At 39.1% G+C, this 21,804-nt stretch overlaps 1 protein-coding gene across 1 annotated transcript in view; it reads left to right on the top strand.

The window, feature by feature from the left end:
• The window catches only part of ctnnd2a (catenin (cadherin-associated protein), delta 2a), a 222,402-nt gene that overhangs the window by 141,802 nt on the left and 58,796 nt on the right, over positions 1 to 21,804 (top strand). Inside the window, exons 13-14 of the mRNA XM_072378041.1 lie at positions 6,950 to 7,082; positions 14,716 to 14,929. Of these exons, the coding sequence (XP_072234142.1) occupies positions 6,950 to 7,082; positions 14,716 to 14,929 (347 nt within the window). The remainder of the gene's footprint in view (positions 1 to 6,949; positions 7,083 to 14,715; positions 14,930 to 21,804) is intronic.

Raw genomic sequence — 21,804 nt, 5'->3', positions numbered from 1 at the left:
TCATTGAGCCTCAGATTCCCAGCTGGAAGATGCCAAAGAGAACATGTATTGATTTTTCTCTTTGTCTCTGTGGATGCTGCACGGAACAGTAAATTTAAAAGAAAAAGAAAAAAGACTACAAGGCCGAGAGAGAGGGTGACCAACACGGATGGTGGTTACTGTGTGCAGGCAAAAGGAAGGAAATGGGGAGGAGAGAGTCTTTCTGAAGTGATGAGATTACTCGTCCATTGTCCACACCATTCATCTTTTTTTCATTATGTATCTCTTATTCAAGCCATCATGTTGTTTTCTTATGTTTACTCATGAATCTTCTTTTCTTCTCTTGTATTTTTAATGATTTACCTCCAGTGTGCCATTAAAGGTTAACGTTACTTTTTCTATAGAAAGGTGATCTGTAGTCACTAGTTATTTCCATTTGGCAATCAGTAACATAAGAACAATAGGTAATAGTGTGTGTAAAGGGCGGTGGCAGAAGATGAAGCATTTTCATTGTAGCTGACTCACCACAGATTTTTGTCCGTTGTTTATTTCTGGATGAGATTCATTCATGGCTCCATCCACTCCATCTCTGTCTATCCATTTGCCTGCCCAGCTATTACGGGCATCACCCTCTCTCATTCCCCCACCTTTCATTGATCCCCTCTTCTGTGGCTGTGCTGTTTGTTGCTTTCAGATGCACCAGAGCACCACTCAGAATTTTTTAGCAGAAGAGGAATATCGGCAAAACGTGTAATATTTTTAAAGGCCATAAGACACAGGGCAACGCAGAAAATCCAATACTGTTGATAGTGAAGTTATTTATCATGTTTTGTGTCAAACATGCAAGTCATCCAGACGTCACAGTGGCTGTCTCTTATGTTCTGTTTGCATGTGTTTTCTGACTACTTTTTCAAGATTTTTTGAAAGCTTTAAACTATATGGATGTAATTATTGTCAGTTTAAATTTAAGATGATGTGTATTTATGTAATGGTAGGGTGTGTGGCTGATGATCACCCCATGATCAAGTATGCAAAATTGTTAGGGAGCAATGTTGAGAACCTTTTTTATTCAGACTCCAGATTGACATTTTGGATGGTAAAGATTTTCTTTTCTTTTTTCAATTTATTCCACAATAACTGAAGGAAAATAATGCAGTTATGGTTACCCTCTAGCAAGTGAGAAGGATCTCTAAAGGTGAGATCTTGATCACAGATAGATATTGAAAAAGGTGATTTGGAGTGGACAATATGAATCAACTTTAGTGATTTTTACATCCATTAACTGCCTTGATCGGTTTCAGCAGCTTCTCATGTAGATATTAGAATTTTTGTCATTGTCAGTGAATGCAATCTTTGGCGCATGATGCTTACACCAAAATGTAATTGACCACTATTATTTAACTGCACTTAAAAATAATTTATGTAGGCATGGCACATCGTTCCTGCTTTTCTTCTTTTATGAATATTCATCTCTCCCACATTCAGCTCAGGATTCTCTGCTTGATCTACACAAAATGGACTCTTAAATGTAATTCAGTTTGATTTAATGAGATTTGAAAATAAATAAATGAAAAATAACAAACTTAACAGGTCTGTCCACCTTAAATTCTTCCCCCTAGTCAATAAGTAGCTCTTTGTGCGCTTGAAATAAATTGTTCCTTTTTCTGTGCCAGTGAGAAATTTGGCTGCTGAACATTCAATTTGCCAATAGGGCACATCAACAGTCCTGGCTATCGTCTCTGGACAGTATCTTAATTAAAAGGACCTGAGAATATACTTTTAGTGCATCTGCATCCTGTTACTGCTTACTATCTGTTGAATGGCTGGAACTGTTTTCTCATTCTCCTACCGTCACTAAAGCACATTTGCACGAGCAAGCAAATACTGAACAGATGCAAACACTATCTGATGTGCACTGTACTGTGTGCATCGTCACAGTACACTGCAAGATTTACCTCCATTCCATTTTTAAACATACAGTAATCTTAGGCATGTTAACTTTTGTTTCCTATTTCCACTCATAAAGGTGATTGACAGATGAAGATTTCGAGAAAGTGAGAAGTAAAAGTAAGGTACTTTAGGACTATTTAGATTAGGTGAAAGAGAAATTACCTTAATTGCATATTCAGAGAAAGAAAGGGATGCTCTTCCTCTCTACACTCCTTGCTAACTCTCTCTGTCCTGTCTGTGGAACACTGATGAAGACTGATGCTCAAGTCTTAATTAGCATCTGCTTTGGTATTCACACCACCAGTCTGTCCATTCCTGACCCTCCAATCAGTTAACAGACATGACAGACCTTGTCCAATCAGATTAAGGCCAGCGGGACAGGCTTCCTGTGTGGAGCTGTCACTCACGTGCTGTGGGCACATCTGATGGATGTGATTTGGGCCGGAAGACCTAAATCATTATTTGTAAAGAACCCATTGCCTATTATACATCATAGTTGGTGAAAATAGAGGTGGAGATCAGATACACGAAACAACACTGTGTCAACAGAACATTTTAAGCATGATAAATAGTACTACATGCAGACCTGTTTTCAAAGCTTAATTTACTGTCACTTCAACCACTTTCGATCATTTTCTACCAGAGAGGAAATGGAGTCATTCACAGCATCAATCAATGAATCTCTGCGAAAAAAAACCGGACTTAAACTGTTGTGTGTGTGTCTGTTTATACGACAGACTGTGTGTGTGTGTGTCTTTCTTCAGATAAAACAGCATCAAAATGTAACATCACGATTACTGATATTTATCTCAGTTAACTGTATTATTTTGAAGGGGTTTGCTAAAAACGTTAAGTAATTACTGATCCTTTCAGGATGGCCACACTTTCCATACGTCTTCAACTTTTCTGACTGGTCGAGCATTCCAAACATTTTGTTTCAGTGTTTATGTTTCAGTTCTGTCACGTTTGATATCTAGCACAGCTCTAAAAATGTGTTCACTTTTATTTTGCAGAACTAGTTGTTGAACAAAAACCTCAAAACAGCTTCCTTCAGCTGGGAAAACAAATGGTGCGTCACAAGCTGCGATGGTCGGATGGTGTGACAAGAAAGCAGTGAAATCAGAGCAATAAAACATTCATAAACAGCCATCTTTAATTGTTTCACCCTAAGACCCATAGAAATGTGTAACATGAACCAATTTCAACAACGTTTTAGTTAATACAGCTGAAGTGCGTTTTCTGCTCTTACTGACTCTGTAGGCTGATAAGCACAACAGTTAGACTATCAGTGTTTAAACAACACCACACAGTGAACTAATTTAACCTAATCAGAGTTATTTAAGTTCATGGTGCTGCTGGTTGAAATGCACCTCATGTATCATCCAGATAACAGAGGCTTCTGCCATTATATTGCTGTCAAAAGTGTTTACATGTCAATGGTTTTAATGTTTTGGCTGAAAAACATATTATATTATCTGTGTGCTTCTCTCAGTGATCATTGTGGGTTTCAATTAAAAGCTCAGCTGTCTCGTGACATAAGAAGATTGGTCAGTGTTTGTATTAGGAGAAAAAAATGATGTATAACTCCATCAACATCGCATTTATGTGTGTGTGGTTCAAGTATTATTTATGTTGCAGGGACTCTAACATGATTACACAGTCATAGGGATGTGTATTCCCTATTGAGACAAAGGAAACCCCTAATAAGATCAATAATTTAATCAAAAGGAAGACATTTAAGAGGTTCTGGTCAAGCAGAAGGAAGTCACAGCTAGGGCCAGAGTAAGTCTTCAAAAAATTAATATAAATCAGCTTAATGTCCTCTCAAAAGCAATATGTGTCTGCATCAAAGCCCTAACATGACACAAGAGTCTTTACCACTGTCCAGTTATATCACACCGTCACTGCCTCCACCGTTTTTCTCCAACCAACCCCCTGCCACCCACTTTTTTTTTCTCACGATGTAAGACTGCTCTGCTGCCACACCTAGCATTTCCACTGAAAGTATCGTACTGCATCATGCCTCCGCACGCCTCATGAAATTGCAAACAAGCCTATCTCACCGGGAACATGGAGCTCTGCGCTGCAGCAGTGGCATTTCATTTTTTCTTATACACGCTGGTTGATCGTATCCAGAGCATAAATGTTTAAGGCATAAAATCTTAAAGTTCCATAAAGACTTTGCCGTGTAAGCAGCACATTGTGGTGCTGATTCCTCAGAAGGTGTTTAGGTATTTGGCGTGAATCCCAAAGTTTTGCTGGCATTGCCTCCTTGATCAGTTCTCTCCCTTGCAAGCTGTTTGCATCTTGCTGTTTCACATCAGCGACATGTCGCCTGGTGGTTCGTCTACCAGGGCTATAACTCTCATTAGCACCTGTGCTGACATGACTTGCATCTCATCTGAGGCTTGTTTTCTTCCTTTTCCATTCCACTTTTATTTTCCTTCTCCTGTCAGGTTCCTTTTGCCTGGTGAACCCTTGAATGCTCCGTTTCTTCCATCAACCCTCCTTCTTTATTCTCCCTCTGTGTTTCACTGTCTCCCTCTTTCTTTCCTCTGCTCTGCTCTTCTTCTCTCACTCTGTCTCTATCCCTACCAGGGGTTTTTAATTAATGGCGAGCCATGATGCTTATCTTATCAGCACATCACTCTGCTTTCTATTAACTACACTGACAGAGCTGGAAAGCTGTAGGGGATGGATTACGCACTCGCTCAAACTGGCATACATAGTCATGCACATCAACATATTATCAGATGCATGCATATACTAAGTATAGAAAAGGAATAATATGGATACACTTGCAAATGCAACCACACAAACACACATGAGCATACAATGGCAGGTACGAACAGACACAGGGGCAGTTGTGTCCACATAAACACACATCATGATCCTATCTTACTCTTGCCACACACCCATAAACAAACTGGCCTGATAGTATCTGACTGTGCGATTTAAGAAACGTTGTTTGAGGGTCTCTCCTCCTAAATCCCCTAAATGCCTTGGGAATCCCACCCTCTCTCTATCTCTCCTTTACCTCCCTCCTTCAGTCCTCCTTTCTGCCTGAATGAACACTTATCATTCTGCAGATAAAGAGCCGTCCACGCTGGAGCATGCTTTATCTTTGAGAGCCATGTTTATTTCCTGTGAATGTGCCGCTTTTCACAGATGTTTCACACACCGCACTCTCTTGATCCGACAGAGATGAGAGCGCCGTGTTAAGCCTTCATTTTCCGCCGAAAAAACTTTGGATGCACACACATAAACACCATCCCTTACCCCATCAATTTTAACTCCCCAGGCTGGTCAATTGTCCCATATTTGCTACATTTTCATGTTTGGGCTGAAAGAGCTAGGAGGCAGAATAAATCATGATAGCTTGATGGGGATTACAGTGAGATGCATTTTACCACAGAACTGTAACCATGAAGGCAGAAACAACAAAATCAATCCTCTAACACCACAATCGATGGGAGCCGCAAATTTTCAACGTGGAGTTGACAGTTTTCTGAAAGCCCAGAGAAAGGAACAGAGAAATACTGTGCAGAGTAGTTATTGGAGAACATATTACTGTAGTTTGTAGCAACAGACACATCCACATGTGTGCACACAGTCATTCAAGCTTTCTGACACACTTATGATTTCCTAATTTTGGGGACAAAGGAAAACAATTTTCAGCATGGGATAATACAATAGAGGAGACCATTTCCTGGGCATTACTGTATCAAGGGATGAAACATTTATTTCACTTTCTCCACTGTGTTCATAGAAGTGTAAACTTCTAATGGTTGAAAGTGTAAAAGATAACTCACATAGCATAGTGCTAATAACTCCATAGTACTCCATAGTAATCCTATCATCTTCATGTTTGCCTCACACATTTTAAAGCTTTCTAAGTATTTCTGTTTAGATACAGATATTACCATTGTCGTACTTACACACCTAGTTGTAAAGCCTTTGTGAACCCCGCAAGCTGAACTATGAGATATGGATTGCATCGGTGACACTTGGCATTTTGCTCATGTCATTGTTGTAGAGCAGATCAATTGATCAGATTGTGACAGTGATCAATGATTTGATTCCATCAAATACACTGCAGCTTGTTTAAAAAATTGCTCTTCACTCATGCCCCTTGTCTATTTTTGATCGGGGTGATAAGAAATGCAGAGATCTTCCCAAAACACTGGGGTCTTTTCTTGGGTCCAAAACACCTTACATGGGAGGTAATCAAGGGACCATCTGAAACAGATGCCAAGGCCTCCTCAGCTGGCTCATCTTTACGCTGAGTCACTCCTGATTAGGTTCCAATCCTCACCCTAGCTGAGACAACCTTAGGTGGAAGCTTATCTCTAATACTCTGGTACCAGACGCTTCCACATTTACAGTCAGTATAGTATCAAGTAAAATATAGTGCCCCAAAATAGTCCACAATGATGTGTGTCAAACTGACAACATAATACAGAAAGCAATTACTTGAAGTTATTACTCCTATAGGTGGTTCTATAAGCAGCTGAATCAAACGTCTTCAACATTTTTGCAGACTAAAGCTTTGAATTGAAAGAGAGTGTAGCCTCTATTTCATATGACTGTATAGGTGTTCATAGATGCCACTTGCTTAACTTACCGGCCTTATCTTTATCTGCTGCCATTTCCTGTAATGGTGATCGATTAAAATGAGTATGTTTTGCAAATCTAGCCTTCAACGAGTTATTTGCTTAATTTATGTTCCACCATGTTTTTTAGCTATTGGAGCCTTCTCTTTAGAGTTTTTGAGGCTGAAACATGGAATTTTGTTTCTGTTTTCATTCATAGATTTTTACTGATTTTTTTTTTTTTTTTTTCTCTGTGTATATTGCGTAGCCAGTAAAGTGAGTAGTTGAATCTGTTTAGCTTTTGGAATGTCTGTAAGAAAGTCTGCAATTTATTGGACTCCTTTCTCATAATCTCTTGTGAGTCAGCCCCATGCTTTGTTAATGTGGTGAAGGAATCAAAGTGCCTTTGTCTGTCTGTTTCTCTGCAGAGAGTTTGGGTGGAGAGATCCGGAGCTGCCAGAGGTGATCCAGATGTTACAACACCAGTTCCCTTCTGTGCAGTCCAACGCTGCAGCCTACCTACAGCATCTCTGCTTCGGAGATAACAAGATCAAAGCTGAGGTTCGTTACTGTTTGTGTGTGTGTATATGTGTGTTTTATTTCAGGAAAGCAAGTGTTCCAGAGATGAAAATTATGGTAACGTGTATAGTATAAGCCTTTAAAAGATATTTGTATGAGGAAACAAGTCTGTGCCGTCTAACAAAACTATGCGTGGGAAACCTTTTGAGAAATAGTACACAAACTAAAAACTTCTGTACTAATGTTCTGCATAATAAAGTCTCTGCTGACGCTGTCCCTTTTACCAAATTTTATGATGAAGTTCAGTTAGTCTCAAAGCAGCATGTTTGCCCCAAAAAAGACATTTTCCTGGCAACAAACACTTGAATAAACCCTTTAATATAGCTGGTGACACTGGCAGTGGCATGTGTAGATGCACTCACACTTAAACTTGTTGCTCCCCATATCTTTTTTTCTTCTCTTCTAAACACGCGTTCATACACTCCTTCCCTCTTCAGAATAGCTGAGATTCAATTTACTAGTACATGCGGTCAAGGGCATTGACATTTTTTTTATGTGAATTTAATTTCAGTAGAAACAATCAATAGCAGCTTTAAAACCGCATTTAAAAGTGGTGCTGTATCACTAAAGCATTCGTTCACACTCAATCACAAGGAAAGCACACAAATGTGTACATATAATACTCATACAATATGATCCCAAGACGTGTGAAAAATGGAAAGAGAAAAAAGAAAAATAGAGATGTTAATATTAACTGTCTGCAAAGTAAAGGGTATTTAAATACTGTATGTGAACATGAAGACATGTATCATTTTCATTGATATTAATCCTCTTACCCTCCCACACAAAGACACAAACACTAAAAACACAAAAAAACGCTGTCACACTTATATTAAATAAAGCTAATTTTATTTCACTCCCACTCCCTCATCCCTTTCCCTTTGAAAGAAACAGTGTTTGTTTCCTTTTAAGGGCGTAATTACAGCGTGAATGGAGGTGTCTAACAGAAAGAATAACACCTGCCAACAGACAATAGATGCCTTTGCCTGCCCTCATAGTACTGTTTGATTGTCTTACTCAGAGCCAAAGGTCCTGCCAAACATTGTTTGCACAAAAGGAGATGTCAGCCAACCCAAAACAACACATTTACGTCGATTGTGCACACTTTGTCACATGTGAATGACTCACGTGATACCACAGAGTCATACTAGAGACTTGCATTCAGCTGTGTTTATTCAGCCACATTTAAGAAATAGCTGTTATTGGACAAAACAAGCTTGACAAAAATCACCAAGCCTGGTGGAGGATATTAAACTGGTTAATGTAACGGTTGTACATCTCTTTTGGAGATGTTTGCATTTACACTTGTTTTTGAGTGAAAACTTTCCCCCGTCTCTGTTTTCGCAGCAGTTTTAGTTTGATCACCCCCAGAGCTTGTAAGTCAGATGTGAAAATTCTGGAGAACTGAACCGAGGAACCACCATATGTTAGATACATGTTGGAGCATCTTGACATTCACTTTTGTGTTTTTCATGTTCTTAGAATTTCTTGGTATGTGGCAGCTTTCCATGAATTTTGATCAAACATTCAAAAATAAACTTTTTTTTTCTCATGGCTTCAAAAGAGGTGTTAATATATTGTTTACAGAGTATGTTTGAGCCGTTCTTCTTCAGTGAACCTCCGACACATATCTTGGCTCATTGTCAAGATTCTATTCAAGTTCAAGTCAATATCACTTCCTTTACTCCATTTCAAAGACGTCTAAATATGTTTTATTCAGGGATATTGTGGTCTTTCTTTTCTACCACCAGGCGGAAGCATTTTTTATCAATAATGATAATAATAATAATAATAATAATAATGAGAGCCATAGATGAAGAGCTGGAAATGTTTGTTGATTAGCGACAGTTCACTTCAATCATGCACAATAGCTTTTCTAAATAACCTGCTTTATGCCCATAATTTACACAGAGAAATGAAACTTTATTTCTTTCAGCAGTAATTTAGTATTTCTCTCCATCGATGAGACACTGACAGAGACAATGGTTGCTGTTGTTGCTGAAGGCTACAAAGCTGTGATCACCAAGATCAGAAAAACCACGAGCAGTTTGTTAGTCTTTTTTTTTGCTTTCTTTTGTTAGATAACCTCATCCTTGTTGACTTTGTTAAGGGTTTAGTCAAAAAGCCATGTTTAACTTGACATAGCACCAGTTTCATCCATCTTTCATTCTTAAGTTGGACCAGTCACAATACAGCACCCCACGTCTAACCCCCTGACCTCAAATGGGTTCACCTACTGCTCAGGTTACATAGAGAGACCCAGCAGGACATCCCCCCGGGGGTCCCTCCCCCAACAGTTCGGAGATGCGTTGGCCTAGTTTGAGGGACTTGCAGCCCCATTCATTTTTCTTGTTTTAGTCTTACAATTGTCTTTAATTGTTTAGGAAATTGATTTGATTTTTTAATGCAAAATAAAATGGTATGGGCCAATTAGAAATGATCATATCATAACATCAGCCACTGTGAAGAGAAGTGAGGTTTGTTTTCTGTAAACTTAATTTATCATGCAAGAGACAGCAGCCTCTGGTGTAGATTGTCAAAGCTTTGAATTTTACCGTTGATAAATCTGTGACATAGCTGTGACCCTTTTATAAGAACATTATTAGGTAGCCATAGGTTAATACCTTCTTCGATGCCGTTTTTAAAACCCAAGTGGGAAATGTTAGCCAAAGGCCAAAAACCTAATTAGCCGACAGTTGAAAGATTTTAAAATGCAGCTGGCTGCAGGCAGTGTCGATGCCTGTGTGTTTGTCTGTGTGAGTACACTGCCGCTCAGAATTATTAAAACTACTCATTTTTTTTGTAAAATTATTGAGTATCCTCAGACATAAATGCAAATCAGCCAGATCTGTATAATCTGAATATTTTTTTTGAAATACCAAAATAATGAAAAAAAAGTATTTCCATTGTAGTGAAATAAAGAATACAAACCCCATCTGTATGCTTGATATAATTATTGGCATTCCTTTCTAATATTTTGTGGCAGACTCTTTGAGAACAGTCTCCTGTTTCTTTAGTTGTGTTATGTTTGCTGATTTTCTTTCTTCTCTTTTTTCCCCCTCTTTAGTAAAAGAGCTTCCACCATGTTTTACTGTACAAAGAGAGTTATTTTCCTCACATCCGTTATAAAAAGAGGGGGAAAAAATGAAAGATCAACTGCAGTCCCAGAGACTACGACTTTGATTTCGTCCTTGCATAGAACATTATTCCACAAAGAATGTTACTCGTGTCATGGTTTTCACATGGCATTTTGCCCAACATGCACACATATTTTTTGGATGAGATATGTATGCCAATGTGTCAACTCTTAGGTGTTAGTTACACTTTAGATTGAAATAAGGCCTCCGGCCTCCTTTTATATAGGTATACTTAGGTCTTAGTTTTATTAACATGTCTTGTCTGTGCAAGTAACGAATTTCCTTTCTTTCTTTCTTTCTTTCTTTCTTTCTTTCTTTCTTTCTTTCTTTCTTTCTTTCTTTCTTTCTTTCTTTCTTTCTTTCTTTCTTTCTTTCTTTCTTTCTTTCTTTCTTTCTTTCTTTCTTTCTTTCTTTCTTTCTTTCTTTCTTTCTTTCTTTCTTTCTTTCTTTCTTTCTTTGTTTTTGTTTTTGTTTTTGTTTTATTTAGTTTATTTCTCTTTTTGCTTTTGTCATTACATCATAAGATTAGGTACTGTGCCATTCATAGGGAAAATGTGAACATCCACAGCTCAAAAAGAGTTCACAGGTTTCCAAACACTTATCAGACATCTTACAGGTCTTGCACTTTTGCTGACATTTTATACCTATGAGTGTGAAGGCTGATTTTGCTTGAACTCTTCCTTTTAGTACCATGGGCATTTACTGGTTGGCACCCTTTAAGAATGCTCATGAGTATGGGCTTTTTGTTTAATTTCAAGTGTAAAATCACTTGATAACATTGTGAATTGTTGAAACCTGAATTTCAAGATAATTGGTGATTGACTTACAAACTCAAGTTTAATTTTCTTTGTTATAACAGCATTTCTGATTTCTCACTCTTGTAAGAGAGATAGTCAGCTCCTTTTTAAGGGGTGATCAACACTGTAAAATGCACAAAAAGTTTACAGGTGCGGTATATGTTCCCTCCATCTCTTCACATCCAAGCAATTTCCTGCCGCTACTGAGCCACTGATTAGTGTAGACGTTCCATATGTGGTGACTAACACATGCTTGTTAAACTTCACATGTCACAATCCCGAGTGTCACGTGTGTATCTCGCTGCCACGTTTTATGCTGGCAGCACCTCTGATTCCCGCGGTCCCAGTTGTCACCACTGCTAACTGTTACCAGGCAATACTGTCGCTATGGGTTACCAATAGCCATGGCTGCTGCTGAACAGCAGGAGACAAAGACAAATCAATCTGCACTTCTAATCTGCTTTACATGGAAAAGAGGAATAAGCACAGAGGCATTGGCAAGCCCTTTAGGTTGCTCTGTGCCAATACAATGTAATAGCACGATGGCTTTCATGAAACAACAGATTAACTGTGACACAAACATAAAAATGAAGATGGGAGAGGTGCAGGGATCAGCACAGGAGAAGGGATGGGAAGTAAAGAATGTTGATGGGTTGAGGGCAAAAGACTGAGAGTACATCACGTTGAGGAAATTGTGTGGCTAATCTATTAAGATTAATCTGTCGTTCACTGCATTCCTGAATCCATTTAAATTAGATGGAAAAGCAAAGTCATATTGCTCGATAAGCTCCTGCTGTGTCATTAAACACCACCACTCTGTCCTTGCACTTATGGCTTTCCGGTGCCTTGGTTTTGTATGTTGATATTCTCTCTAAGCCTACCTTAGCCTACCACATTGTTTGAGTTTTTACTGCAAATTAATCAAATGTACATTACGTGATCTGGGAAACTGTTTTGACCAAGACATGGCGGAAAATGTGATGATGTTATGTGATGACCAAATGACAAGTGACATAGATGATAAAGAAGAGATAATTTTATGGCACATTATTGTTCCCGTCAACTTATCTGTATATATTTAACAATAGTAAACTCCATCCTGCTGCTGTTGTGCAATGACACGGTCAGTTGTTTTCTGTATTTTATGTCTGCTCGTGGTGACGATGAAAACAAAATATTTGTGTTTATATTGTTAACTTTGAAAAATGTAGGTGTTTTCTTGCTGTCTTCTAGTCTACCTGTTGCAGTAGTCCTATGAGATTAAATAACAATGGAATCTCTCTTTGTGTCCCACACACTGGCTGTTCTTAGCATGTTACTACTAGTTTCCTGGTGATCACAACAGCCAGTTTGTAGTGATTAGTACGAAACCCCTGTTGGCTGAACCAAGCATAGGCTGAGATAACCTCCTTGGCTCCCCAACGCTGATGAAGATCCCTGCAGTGGAGACGTGATGTTGGAGGGTTTAAAAAGCAACAGCATAGGGAGAAGGCAATATGTGAAGCACCATGGGGGGAAGACATAATGTGTAACACCAGATTGCCTTTATTGTGATCCCTACAGAGCTAATAGCCCTGACTGTTTTGTTCTCATACAGAATCAGGGCATAATCATAAATTTACACTGATTTGTTTGTTTATTCTCTCATTTCTGGGGTGTGTGTGTCTTTGTATATATTTCCTTAGCAAGTAGAATAGACAGATACTGTCATTCATCTGTCATGATTCAAATTAGTCAAGTAGCTCAAAAATTTTTAGATATTTAAAATGACTGTATATTAGACAACAACAACATCAATAATAGTAATACTGCTACTACTACTACTAATGATAATAATAATAAATGACAAGATGAATAAATAAAATTTGAGAAGAACATTTCAGCAGTCACTATTAAAAAGCCTGTGGGGGACAAATGGCTGTGGGGACAAAGAACCTTCTGAACCTCTCAGTCCTGCAGCGCAGTGAGATGAGCCTCTCGCCGCAGCTGCTCCTCTGTCCTGCCAGGATGCTGTCGAGAGGATGTTTTATTGTTTTCCAAAACAGAATATAATTTCCTCCTGATCCGTTGCTCCGCCACAGCACTGAGAGGGTCTAGTCTTCTGCCTGCAACAAAACCAGCCTTTTTCACCAGTTTGTCCAGGCGCCTACAGTTTTTGTCTGTAGTGCAACTCCCCCAGCAGACAACATTATAGAACAGTGCGCTCTCAATGATAGTGTGATAAAACGTGCACATCGTGTCACTGCTGATATTGAAGGACCTGAGCCGTCTCAGGAGGAAGAGACGGCTCTGGCCCCTCCTGTACACTGCTTCTACGTTGGCAGACCACTCCAGTTTATTATGCAGCACCACCACCAGGTATTTGCAGGTCTGAACAGTCTCTATCTCCCCTCCATAAATGCAGACTGACTGGTCTGGAGTTTAAGATCTCCTGAAGTACACCACCAGCTCTTTGGTCTTGGTAGTGTTCAGGGGCAAACAGTTATTTTTAGTCCAGCCATTGAAGGATTCCACAAGGTCCCTATGCTCCTTCTCCTGTCCATCACAGACACATGCCACCACGCACACATACAGCAGGGCTTGTGCAATGCTAGTAGGCCAGCTGGCCACAGACATTCCGTACATAGTGATTTGGAAAATAGAAATGAACCCGTTCCTCTATTTACAGCTGGGCACTAATTAATTCTGGTGTACCTGTTTTTACTTGCAGGCATGTTAGTTCAAAGGTTCCAAGAGTTCAGTCTCAGTTTAGCTCAGCTGCCCCATCCACTTTTGTGTTTCCATACATGCAGACTGGCCAAGTTGCATTTATGTTGGTCCTTGATGTTGTTCAGTCTCAGTGAGTCCTTTGTCTGACAGACTTACTCAGACTCCACCCTCTTGGACTGCAGCTGTGGTAATTATACTGCTCTGCAGCCTAAGTCAGCTTAGCATTACACCACGCAAACCAGTTCTCCACCTGCTGGAAGTTCTGATTGGATTGGCCCTTTCAGTGGATCTTCCAGACAGTAGAACAGGAACTACTGTCTGTGACCGCAGTCCAGGATGTGGAGCAGGAGTCAGTCTCCAGAATGAGAGACTCCCTAGAAAGATGCTTGCTAACATTTAGGACAAGTACAATTACCCGGCAGGTTCGGAGCCGCCCAACTTTTAGAATTAGGTAGATGCATATGTAACACTTTTAACTTACTTGTATTTTAACTATTGATCAATATACATGTAAAGAGGTAGCAGAAATCACAAACTGTCTCCTTGGTAACGGAATAATTCAAAGGAAAGTTTTAAAGTTATTTCACTTTAGTTATTTGATAAACAAGTTGTGTTCGGTGTCATGATCTGATTCAGTTGTAAACTCCTTGTTAATCCAGAATCTTCTGAGGTCTCACACACGCATAAACACATGCACGTGATACATACTGTCGACACCACTTGCATAGACATAAAAGCAAAACTGTTTGCCAAAAACATGGTCATTGATTGCTCTTTTTTTTTCCAGTTTTCAGCATTTCAGACAAATTAAGATTTTGTGAAGTGAAATAATGCTTAGCATTTTGACTCTATCTGATTCCTGTTACTTCTTCATACATTCTTTTGGTTGCCTACTTACTTGTTGGTTCAATCATTGTCATTTAATGAGGAAAGTACAAGCTGTTTTATTGACTCAGCATCTTTGATACTTAGATCCGCAGACAGGGAGGCATCCAGCTCCTGGTTGATCTCTTGGACCACAGGATGAATGAGGTTCACCGCAGCGCCTGTGGGGCTTTGAGGAATCTGGTTTACGGCAAGGCCAATGATGAGAATAAAGTGACCCTGAAGAACTGCGGGGGGATTCCTGCCTTGGTCCGTCTGCTAAGGAAGACTGGAGATGTGGAGATCAGAGAACTGGTCACAGGTACTCCATGACAGACTTAACGTTTACCTCCTATTACTTATGTTACTCATGGTATTTGCATAACTTTGGCCTTTGGAAGGGATATAATGGCATATGTGTGTGTATTTCTTATTGTACTTGTTTCAGTCCACATATTTATGTGAATTTGATATGTGGAAATCAGTCAAACTGGTCGACGTACTACACACACCTGTGCCATATGTGGTTAGTGTTTCTGAAAGAATGATCGTTCAGTGTGCACGAGAAGAAGTAGTTATCCTTCTTTCATTTCTGTTTCTGTTTCATACTTATTTGTTTCATCTGTTAGTTGTTGTGGTAATTGTGGTTATAATTTATAAACCACTATTACCGCTAACTCTTTTGACTCATTTAAATCATATAGCGTAGATCAGTCTTTCCCAACCTTTTTATCCTGGAAGACCTGACACTGTTTTCCTTAAGCTGCACATCCCTGCCTATCAGCAAGCCCATATGTGCACACATGCAGGTATTCATATTGTATGTGTGCACACAGTGAAAGAACAATCTCCACACCCTTTTTGGCGCCCCCCTCCAGAACAGTCAGTCACAATTTATCTTTCATGAAAAACTGATGGCGTCCTTTAGCTTATATAGCTCTGACCAGGTATGAGATGTCAGTTGTGATGTTTGTGACAGCCTGTTACAGGCTTTTGTTGCTTAAGGCTGACATTGACAGGTGCATGGTGTCGAATGAGAGAATAACAAGAAACTGCATGTTTGCCCAGTCTTGGTGCAACGACATGCCTTTTGATAGGGCAAAACTTTTTGCATACGTTCTCCTAAAACATTTTAAGGTGAACTGATCTCTACCGCCGAGGTAATAACCATCCTCAAGGCCTCATTTTTTTCTAAAGCATCATATGCTGACTAAATCTGTGCATAAAGATACATGCATCTCCATGTTTATTATAGTAGCATATCTCCAACACTGAGCTCCAGTTTGCACTGCATGTTGTTTGATTTATGTGCTTCTACACATTGGTCCTAATGTGGGTAGTGAATATGCCTTTAAGGTATACTGTTTTGAATTAGAACACAGGAGTGAGCTGTTTGCAGAATCATGTGCTCTTCCAAGAATTTTTTTATTTTCTGTGATTTGAAACAACACACAAGCACCCATCCATGTGACAACCAACTTGTTTCTGTGCGTAACAGGAGTGTTAAGTACCCTTCATCCTCACAAAGACTTCTACTAATCCAGTGAATTGTGATGCTTCTGTACATGCGCAAGTATAGATTTGACAACCTCTGTGCAAACCTTGCTAAATTCTGTGATCTATTGTTCCCTCCTTAAAGTGGAAAAGGACGTCAGTTTTGGAGCCACTGCTGTAGATTCAAAATCTTTAGTTAATTGGTGTTCAGTCTCCACTCTTCTGCACTGTTATACAGACACAGGATCAGACGTAGGCACAGTGTACCGTATTCTCATTCGGCCTTGGCTGCAGTTGCAGCTGTTTGAAATGCGTGGTTTTACTTTTTGTGGAATTTATACATCAACTTCAACAGAATCTGTTTTCTTCTGAAATGCTTGCTATTCTTTCGACAGAACCCAAGGCCGTTCATCTTGACCTCTTGCAACTTCCAAACAATTTACCAACTGAATTTCATGCAATAGTCAGTCAGCTCTCTTGAAGACTCAAGACAACAATGCAGAGCAACAAGCAACAATGACGACAGTAGCAGCTGCATAGTGGTGTCTTGTTATGTGTCCACTCTTTTCATGTCTTTTGTTACATGCATTTTATTCTCCTGATAGTTCACTTATAAAGCAGTTTTTGAATGCAGGTTTTTGTTGAATCCATTTCTGTTTTTTTACAGGCCAATCTTGTCTTACATTGACGGTTAAGTAAGCTAGTTCAGTGGAAATACACATATTGCTGCAGTGAACGCACCCCAAACACACAAACATCAAAATTCACACTGATGCAAACATGCTCAAAAATGTATTAAGGCTAAAGATGCAGAGATTAAATTCAAACACCCGAGGAAGCACAGCAATGCAGATGAACATGTGGAAATCAGATAAATTTGATTCCCATATCTCCTGATTTTCGAGGTTGTTTTGGCAATACTTCTTCGCACTAACAAGAAAATATCATGTAGCTGTGAAAAATACTGACGCAGAACTGCATCCTTCTCTGCAATATATCAGAGAGGTGCTCACACTCACAGATATAAGAAATAACATGTACCACATTTGTATAAGCGTTGCATTTGTATCAGCGTTGCTTGTGTCTTTGGCCTCTTTGTTACCCTACACCAGGTAAGCCCTGTGATAAGGGAGATACGCAGCTCAAACAAGAGGCTTGGACATTTTCAGAGATAAAGTACTCGCACTCTCATTCACTCATTTCAAAGAAAAGGATTCAAACACGCTGATCCACACAAAGCAACTGCACACATTGACATATTACACTGAGATAAATTCAGTGGGGTCCTCTCATGTTCAATTTGACTTTCAACCCCATTGTTTCTCAGCAGTATGAAGCTCATAAAGTGCACACATAGGACCTTTAACATCCCTAGATTGGTCCCCCAGGTCACTTGCACTCACATGGGTCATTGATGGCAGGAGTGGAAGAGAGGAAGGAAGGAGGAAAAAAGGAAAGGTTATGTTTTTGAAACCCTTTCACAGAAGTGAAAATGTTAAGCAGAAACAGGAAAAGGAATTATTCTTAAAGTAAGCTGCTATTGTTTACCTAAAGGACACAGGTAACAAACAGAAGAGGGAGGATTACTATGAAATAGACTTGCAATTACTTACAACAATCTATTGATTTGTCAAATATTACTTTGATTAATTTAATGTCAGTCAAATAAAAAGAGAAAACCATTCAAACATTATGAACACGGCTTATTTCTCATTTTGTACGATCCTTTTCAAAACAACTCAATACATTTCTTGTTATTTTTGTCAATTACTTCTGATCTAAAAGGTAAGTACATGTAAGGCTACTGCAGTATAAAATGAGATTAGATAAATGGACAGTGGGGATGCAACCACTCACCAAGAATTAAACTGATCAGTTTTTTTTGTGGAAAAAAATACCGGACTCATGTAGGACAGACTTTGACTTAGAATGAGACTAAAATCTGTCACATTATACATTCTATGCTAATAAACATGAACTTAATTTCCTGTTTTTCTACAGATTTATATCAGATTTAGATCAATCCAACAATGGATGTCTGTTTTTGGCTTGTCACTAAGACTACTTTTGTTTGGGAGACTTATTGCCAAACAAGTCATTTGTAATTTTAAGACAATATTATGCTATTGATATAATATTGATCATAAAATACAAATGTGAGTTCAGAATGTCAAAGAGCAGTGGACATTAAATTCCATAGCATATTTAGAGATTTGTATTTGAAACCAAAAAAATTATAACCTCAACAAAGAAATCATGAAATAAGAGAACACAACCAAAACAATAACATAGAATTGACTTTTGTTTGATTCTGAAAAACTGCACTTACAGGAAATAAACCTTAAAAATTTTGGACATGAGCTTTTGCGTTAAAATGTTCTCCTCTTCTATTCAGCTTAAACTAAAATGCCCCTGAAGCAAAGCAACCAAAGTGGCTATTTGATCCAAACCCAAATCGAGTGATGGTGGTAAAAGTTTTGATTGTTGGTTTACCAAATAATTCCAATCGGATATGCCCTCTCCTATTGCTCTCTAAAGAAAGGTTAGTTTTTTTATAAAGATCACGCTAAATCACAGTTCACGAAAAGAAGAAAAGTTGTAATGAAGCAAAAGTATATGTCTCAGTGATGACAGCTTTGCTTCTTGGGAAAATCTGGCACCTTGCAGAATAGTTGTGAAGTTCTGAGAGACTAGTAGATCAAAAACACAGCATGGAGATGGCGTGTCTGCATGCACTCAATGTGGTCTGTTAGTAGATTAACAAGAGAATTAAATGCCCTGCAAGTCGCACTACATCACATTTTGAGCATTGTTGAGGTTTTTATTAATATTCTTATGCATATTTGTCTCACACAAACGGACACACATTATGAAATTTGATCTTCGCATCTTATTCCTGGCTCTTCCGGTCTTTGCCTTTATTGGTCTGTCTCCCCACTGCTGCAGGCATTGTCATGCATGACTCTGCCCTGTTGTGTTTATTTTGGTGCTGAGCATTGAACTACACATTTTAAGTGCTTTCATGCCGGCTCAAGCATTTTTTTAAAGTCTCCCTTCATTTGCCTTATGGAACACCCTGCTGGTGCTTCAATTTGCAACTCATAACTGTTGCATAATTAGTCAGTAATTCCATTAGGTTTGTGTTTTAAGTGTACGGAGAGAATGAATCGGATAATTTTGTAATTTCTGCTTAAATGCTACTTTTGACGATTGACATTATTTTGCCCATTTAATGCAGTTTAATTAAATATCTAATTTGCCACATTGGTGCTCTACAATTCCTACATAATTAGTCATTTCAGTATAAAGTACAGGTTCTAAATTCACAATTTTGTTAATGAGCTGTAAAAAAAAATCTCACAACATGGGTAAAATTAATTATTAGATCAGAATGGCATGGTAGCCCTGCAGTAAAGGCAAGAAAGTTAGAATTAAGACAGATCTTGAAATACCTGATATATAGAGAAAAGCAACAAATGGTACAAAGTATATATATGTATATTTGAACTCAAGAAGAACGACTGTCGACATTTCTGTATGTCTACAAAGTTGAACTTCATGAACTAGAGGATATGTTCTGGTGGGCTGAACTTGCAAAGGACGGAAGCTTTGAAGGGCAGCTAACAGATTCCTGTGAATGTGTACTAACTAATCCCTAAGCCTTTAACGGTACAAAAACCATCACAGTACGTTGGAAAAAACTAGTGAGAGCCATAAGTAGCAGCTTGTTTTTATGCACTATTGTAGCAGGAAAACATTGTTTCTGTTGCGCTGCTGAATTGTTTTCCAGTCAGTCTCTGACCTTCAATACCAGTCATTAGCTAAATTATTTAAGAGCTCGCAACTGCATTGACTCTAAGAGGTTCACAATGTGGGCACTTCCACATGCTCAGATGACTCCAGTAGACATAGTCCTTAACTGCTGGACTCTTGTAAGAGGTTGTACTTGAGTCAAACTTATCTGCTGCCTCATTATTGTGCTGAGGGTGTCAGATGCGTCCAACTATTTCCCTCTTCTCTGTGATTCAAGGATCTGCCTAAGATTGAGGAAATAAGACAGGACGCACTCTTTTTCTTTTGGTGACCGGAAAAACCTTCCCTCAGCAATTTACCCTATCTCCCTGTCGTTCTGAAGTTTAAATTTAGACCAGTTTTATTGGCTTCTCAGCGTGAGATAGATAGCACAAAGCCAAGGCTTCAGGGCCTGTCAGTCAAAGTCTGGTCGATGCAGAGGCTTTGAGCGTCAATAGGAGATGCTATCCAGACTTGTGGGCTCACCTTGATGCAGTGGACCATGGCCTCAGCTGCTGATGTCATATGATCTGAAATGGTAGTTGTGCTGAGAAGCAACTGCTGAAGAGCCCTATGCCCAAACAAATCTGCATTTGTTCAAGCCCTTTCAATTTCCCATGGTTAACATTTGTGATTTTAATGTTTTTATCCATTAGCAGTTAAAATTCCCCCTTTAAAAAAAAAATAAATAAATAAATGAACTGAAGCATGGAAAAAGGAATAGCTCACCGAGCAACACTTTGCTGCTTGAAATCATTTTCTGTTTGAAGTCTCTTACTGCAGCGCTCAAACAAAAAGTGATCAACGCATTTCTGCTGTTTTGAACTAACAAATGTTGGCAACGAACCACAGAGTTCAATCAAACTGCCAGTCCTACATGAACAAATATATATTTGAGTTACTTCAGGGGGTGAAACCCTTCTCTGTTAACACGGCCACATCTCCATGCTCCATATGCTGGCGTAAAATAGCGCCCTGCAGATATATTAGGGCTACGTTTTCACCGTGGGAGGCCAGGATTTCACCTTGTACTGATAGAGGATTTTCTCCATCCTGCTGCCCAAAAGAAAAACGGTGTGATCCTGAGGTTATGTCAGCAATTGTTAACCTGCTGTCACCCAGAATTTTCTCCAAAATTAGTTTTCTTTTTTGCTCATTCACAGGTTTTTTGTAGTCACATCGGCTATGTAATTTGTCAGTTCGTGGCTTTACTCATCACCAGGTTCTGACCCAGCGGCTAACTAATTCACACTGAGCTGCAAAGATGAAGGCTGTTTAATAAAACATCGTCACTTGAGGCCTAACAGGTCTCACTCTCCCTTTACAAGTCAAACTCTCATTTATTCATGAATTCATGCAATCATCTCCCCTTTTCCCCAAACCACCCAGCTCCTAGGAAACTGTCGGTCAGGTTTCTGATGAGAACTAGTCCGAGGGGGAGGAGGAAGAAATGAAAACAAAGGGCCAGACAAAAAAAACCCCTCAGACTCAAGGATGATGTCATTGTCTTTCGGTCACCAGATTTTCTACCCTTTAGGACACTGTGTTTAGGAAAGCATTACAAATCTTTATTTCGAGAGCAGTCAAGTGTGTGTGTGTGTGGGGGCAGGCATCTGTCAGCCAAGAGTGTGTCAAATATTAAAGAGTGGCAGTCACATTGTCCTTGCATCCAAAAAACCCCAAAAAACTGAGCTGTCTAAAGCTTTGTTTCTTCTTCCCTCTGTCTCTATTTCTTCTTTTAACTCAAAAGCCCTCCTTCTTGTATTTCTAGTGCGCCTTTTGTGCTCGTGTGTGAATTTGCTTGTTCAGAATTGCTGGCCAGCATAGGTAAAGAAAGGTGTCTGAGTGCCTTTCTTTTTTTTTGTCTTTGCTAGGCATCAGACAGGTGCTTGTCAGCTCATCAGAGACACC

The sequence above is a fragment of the Leuresthes tenuis genome, unplaced genomic scaffold (assembly GCF_036924035.1).
Source record: "Leuresthes tenuis unplaced genomic scaffold, fLeuTen1.0.hap1 SCAF_24, whole genome shotgun sequence".
Classification (NCBI taxonomy): domain Eukaryota; kingdom Metazoa; phylum Chordata; class Actinopteri; order Atheriniformes; family Atherinopsidae; genus Leuresthes; species Leuresthes tenuis.
The sequence above is the reverse complement of the archived record's forward strand: the minus strand, read 5'-3'. Positions and strand labels throughout refer to the sequence as shown.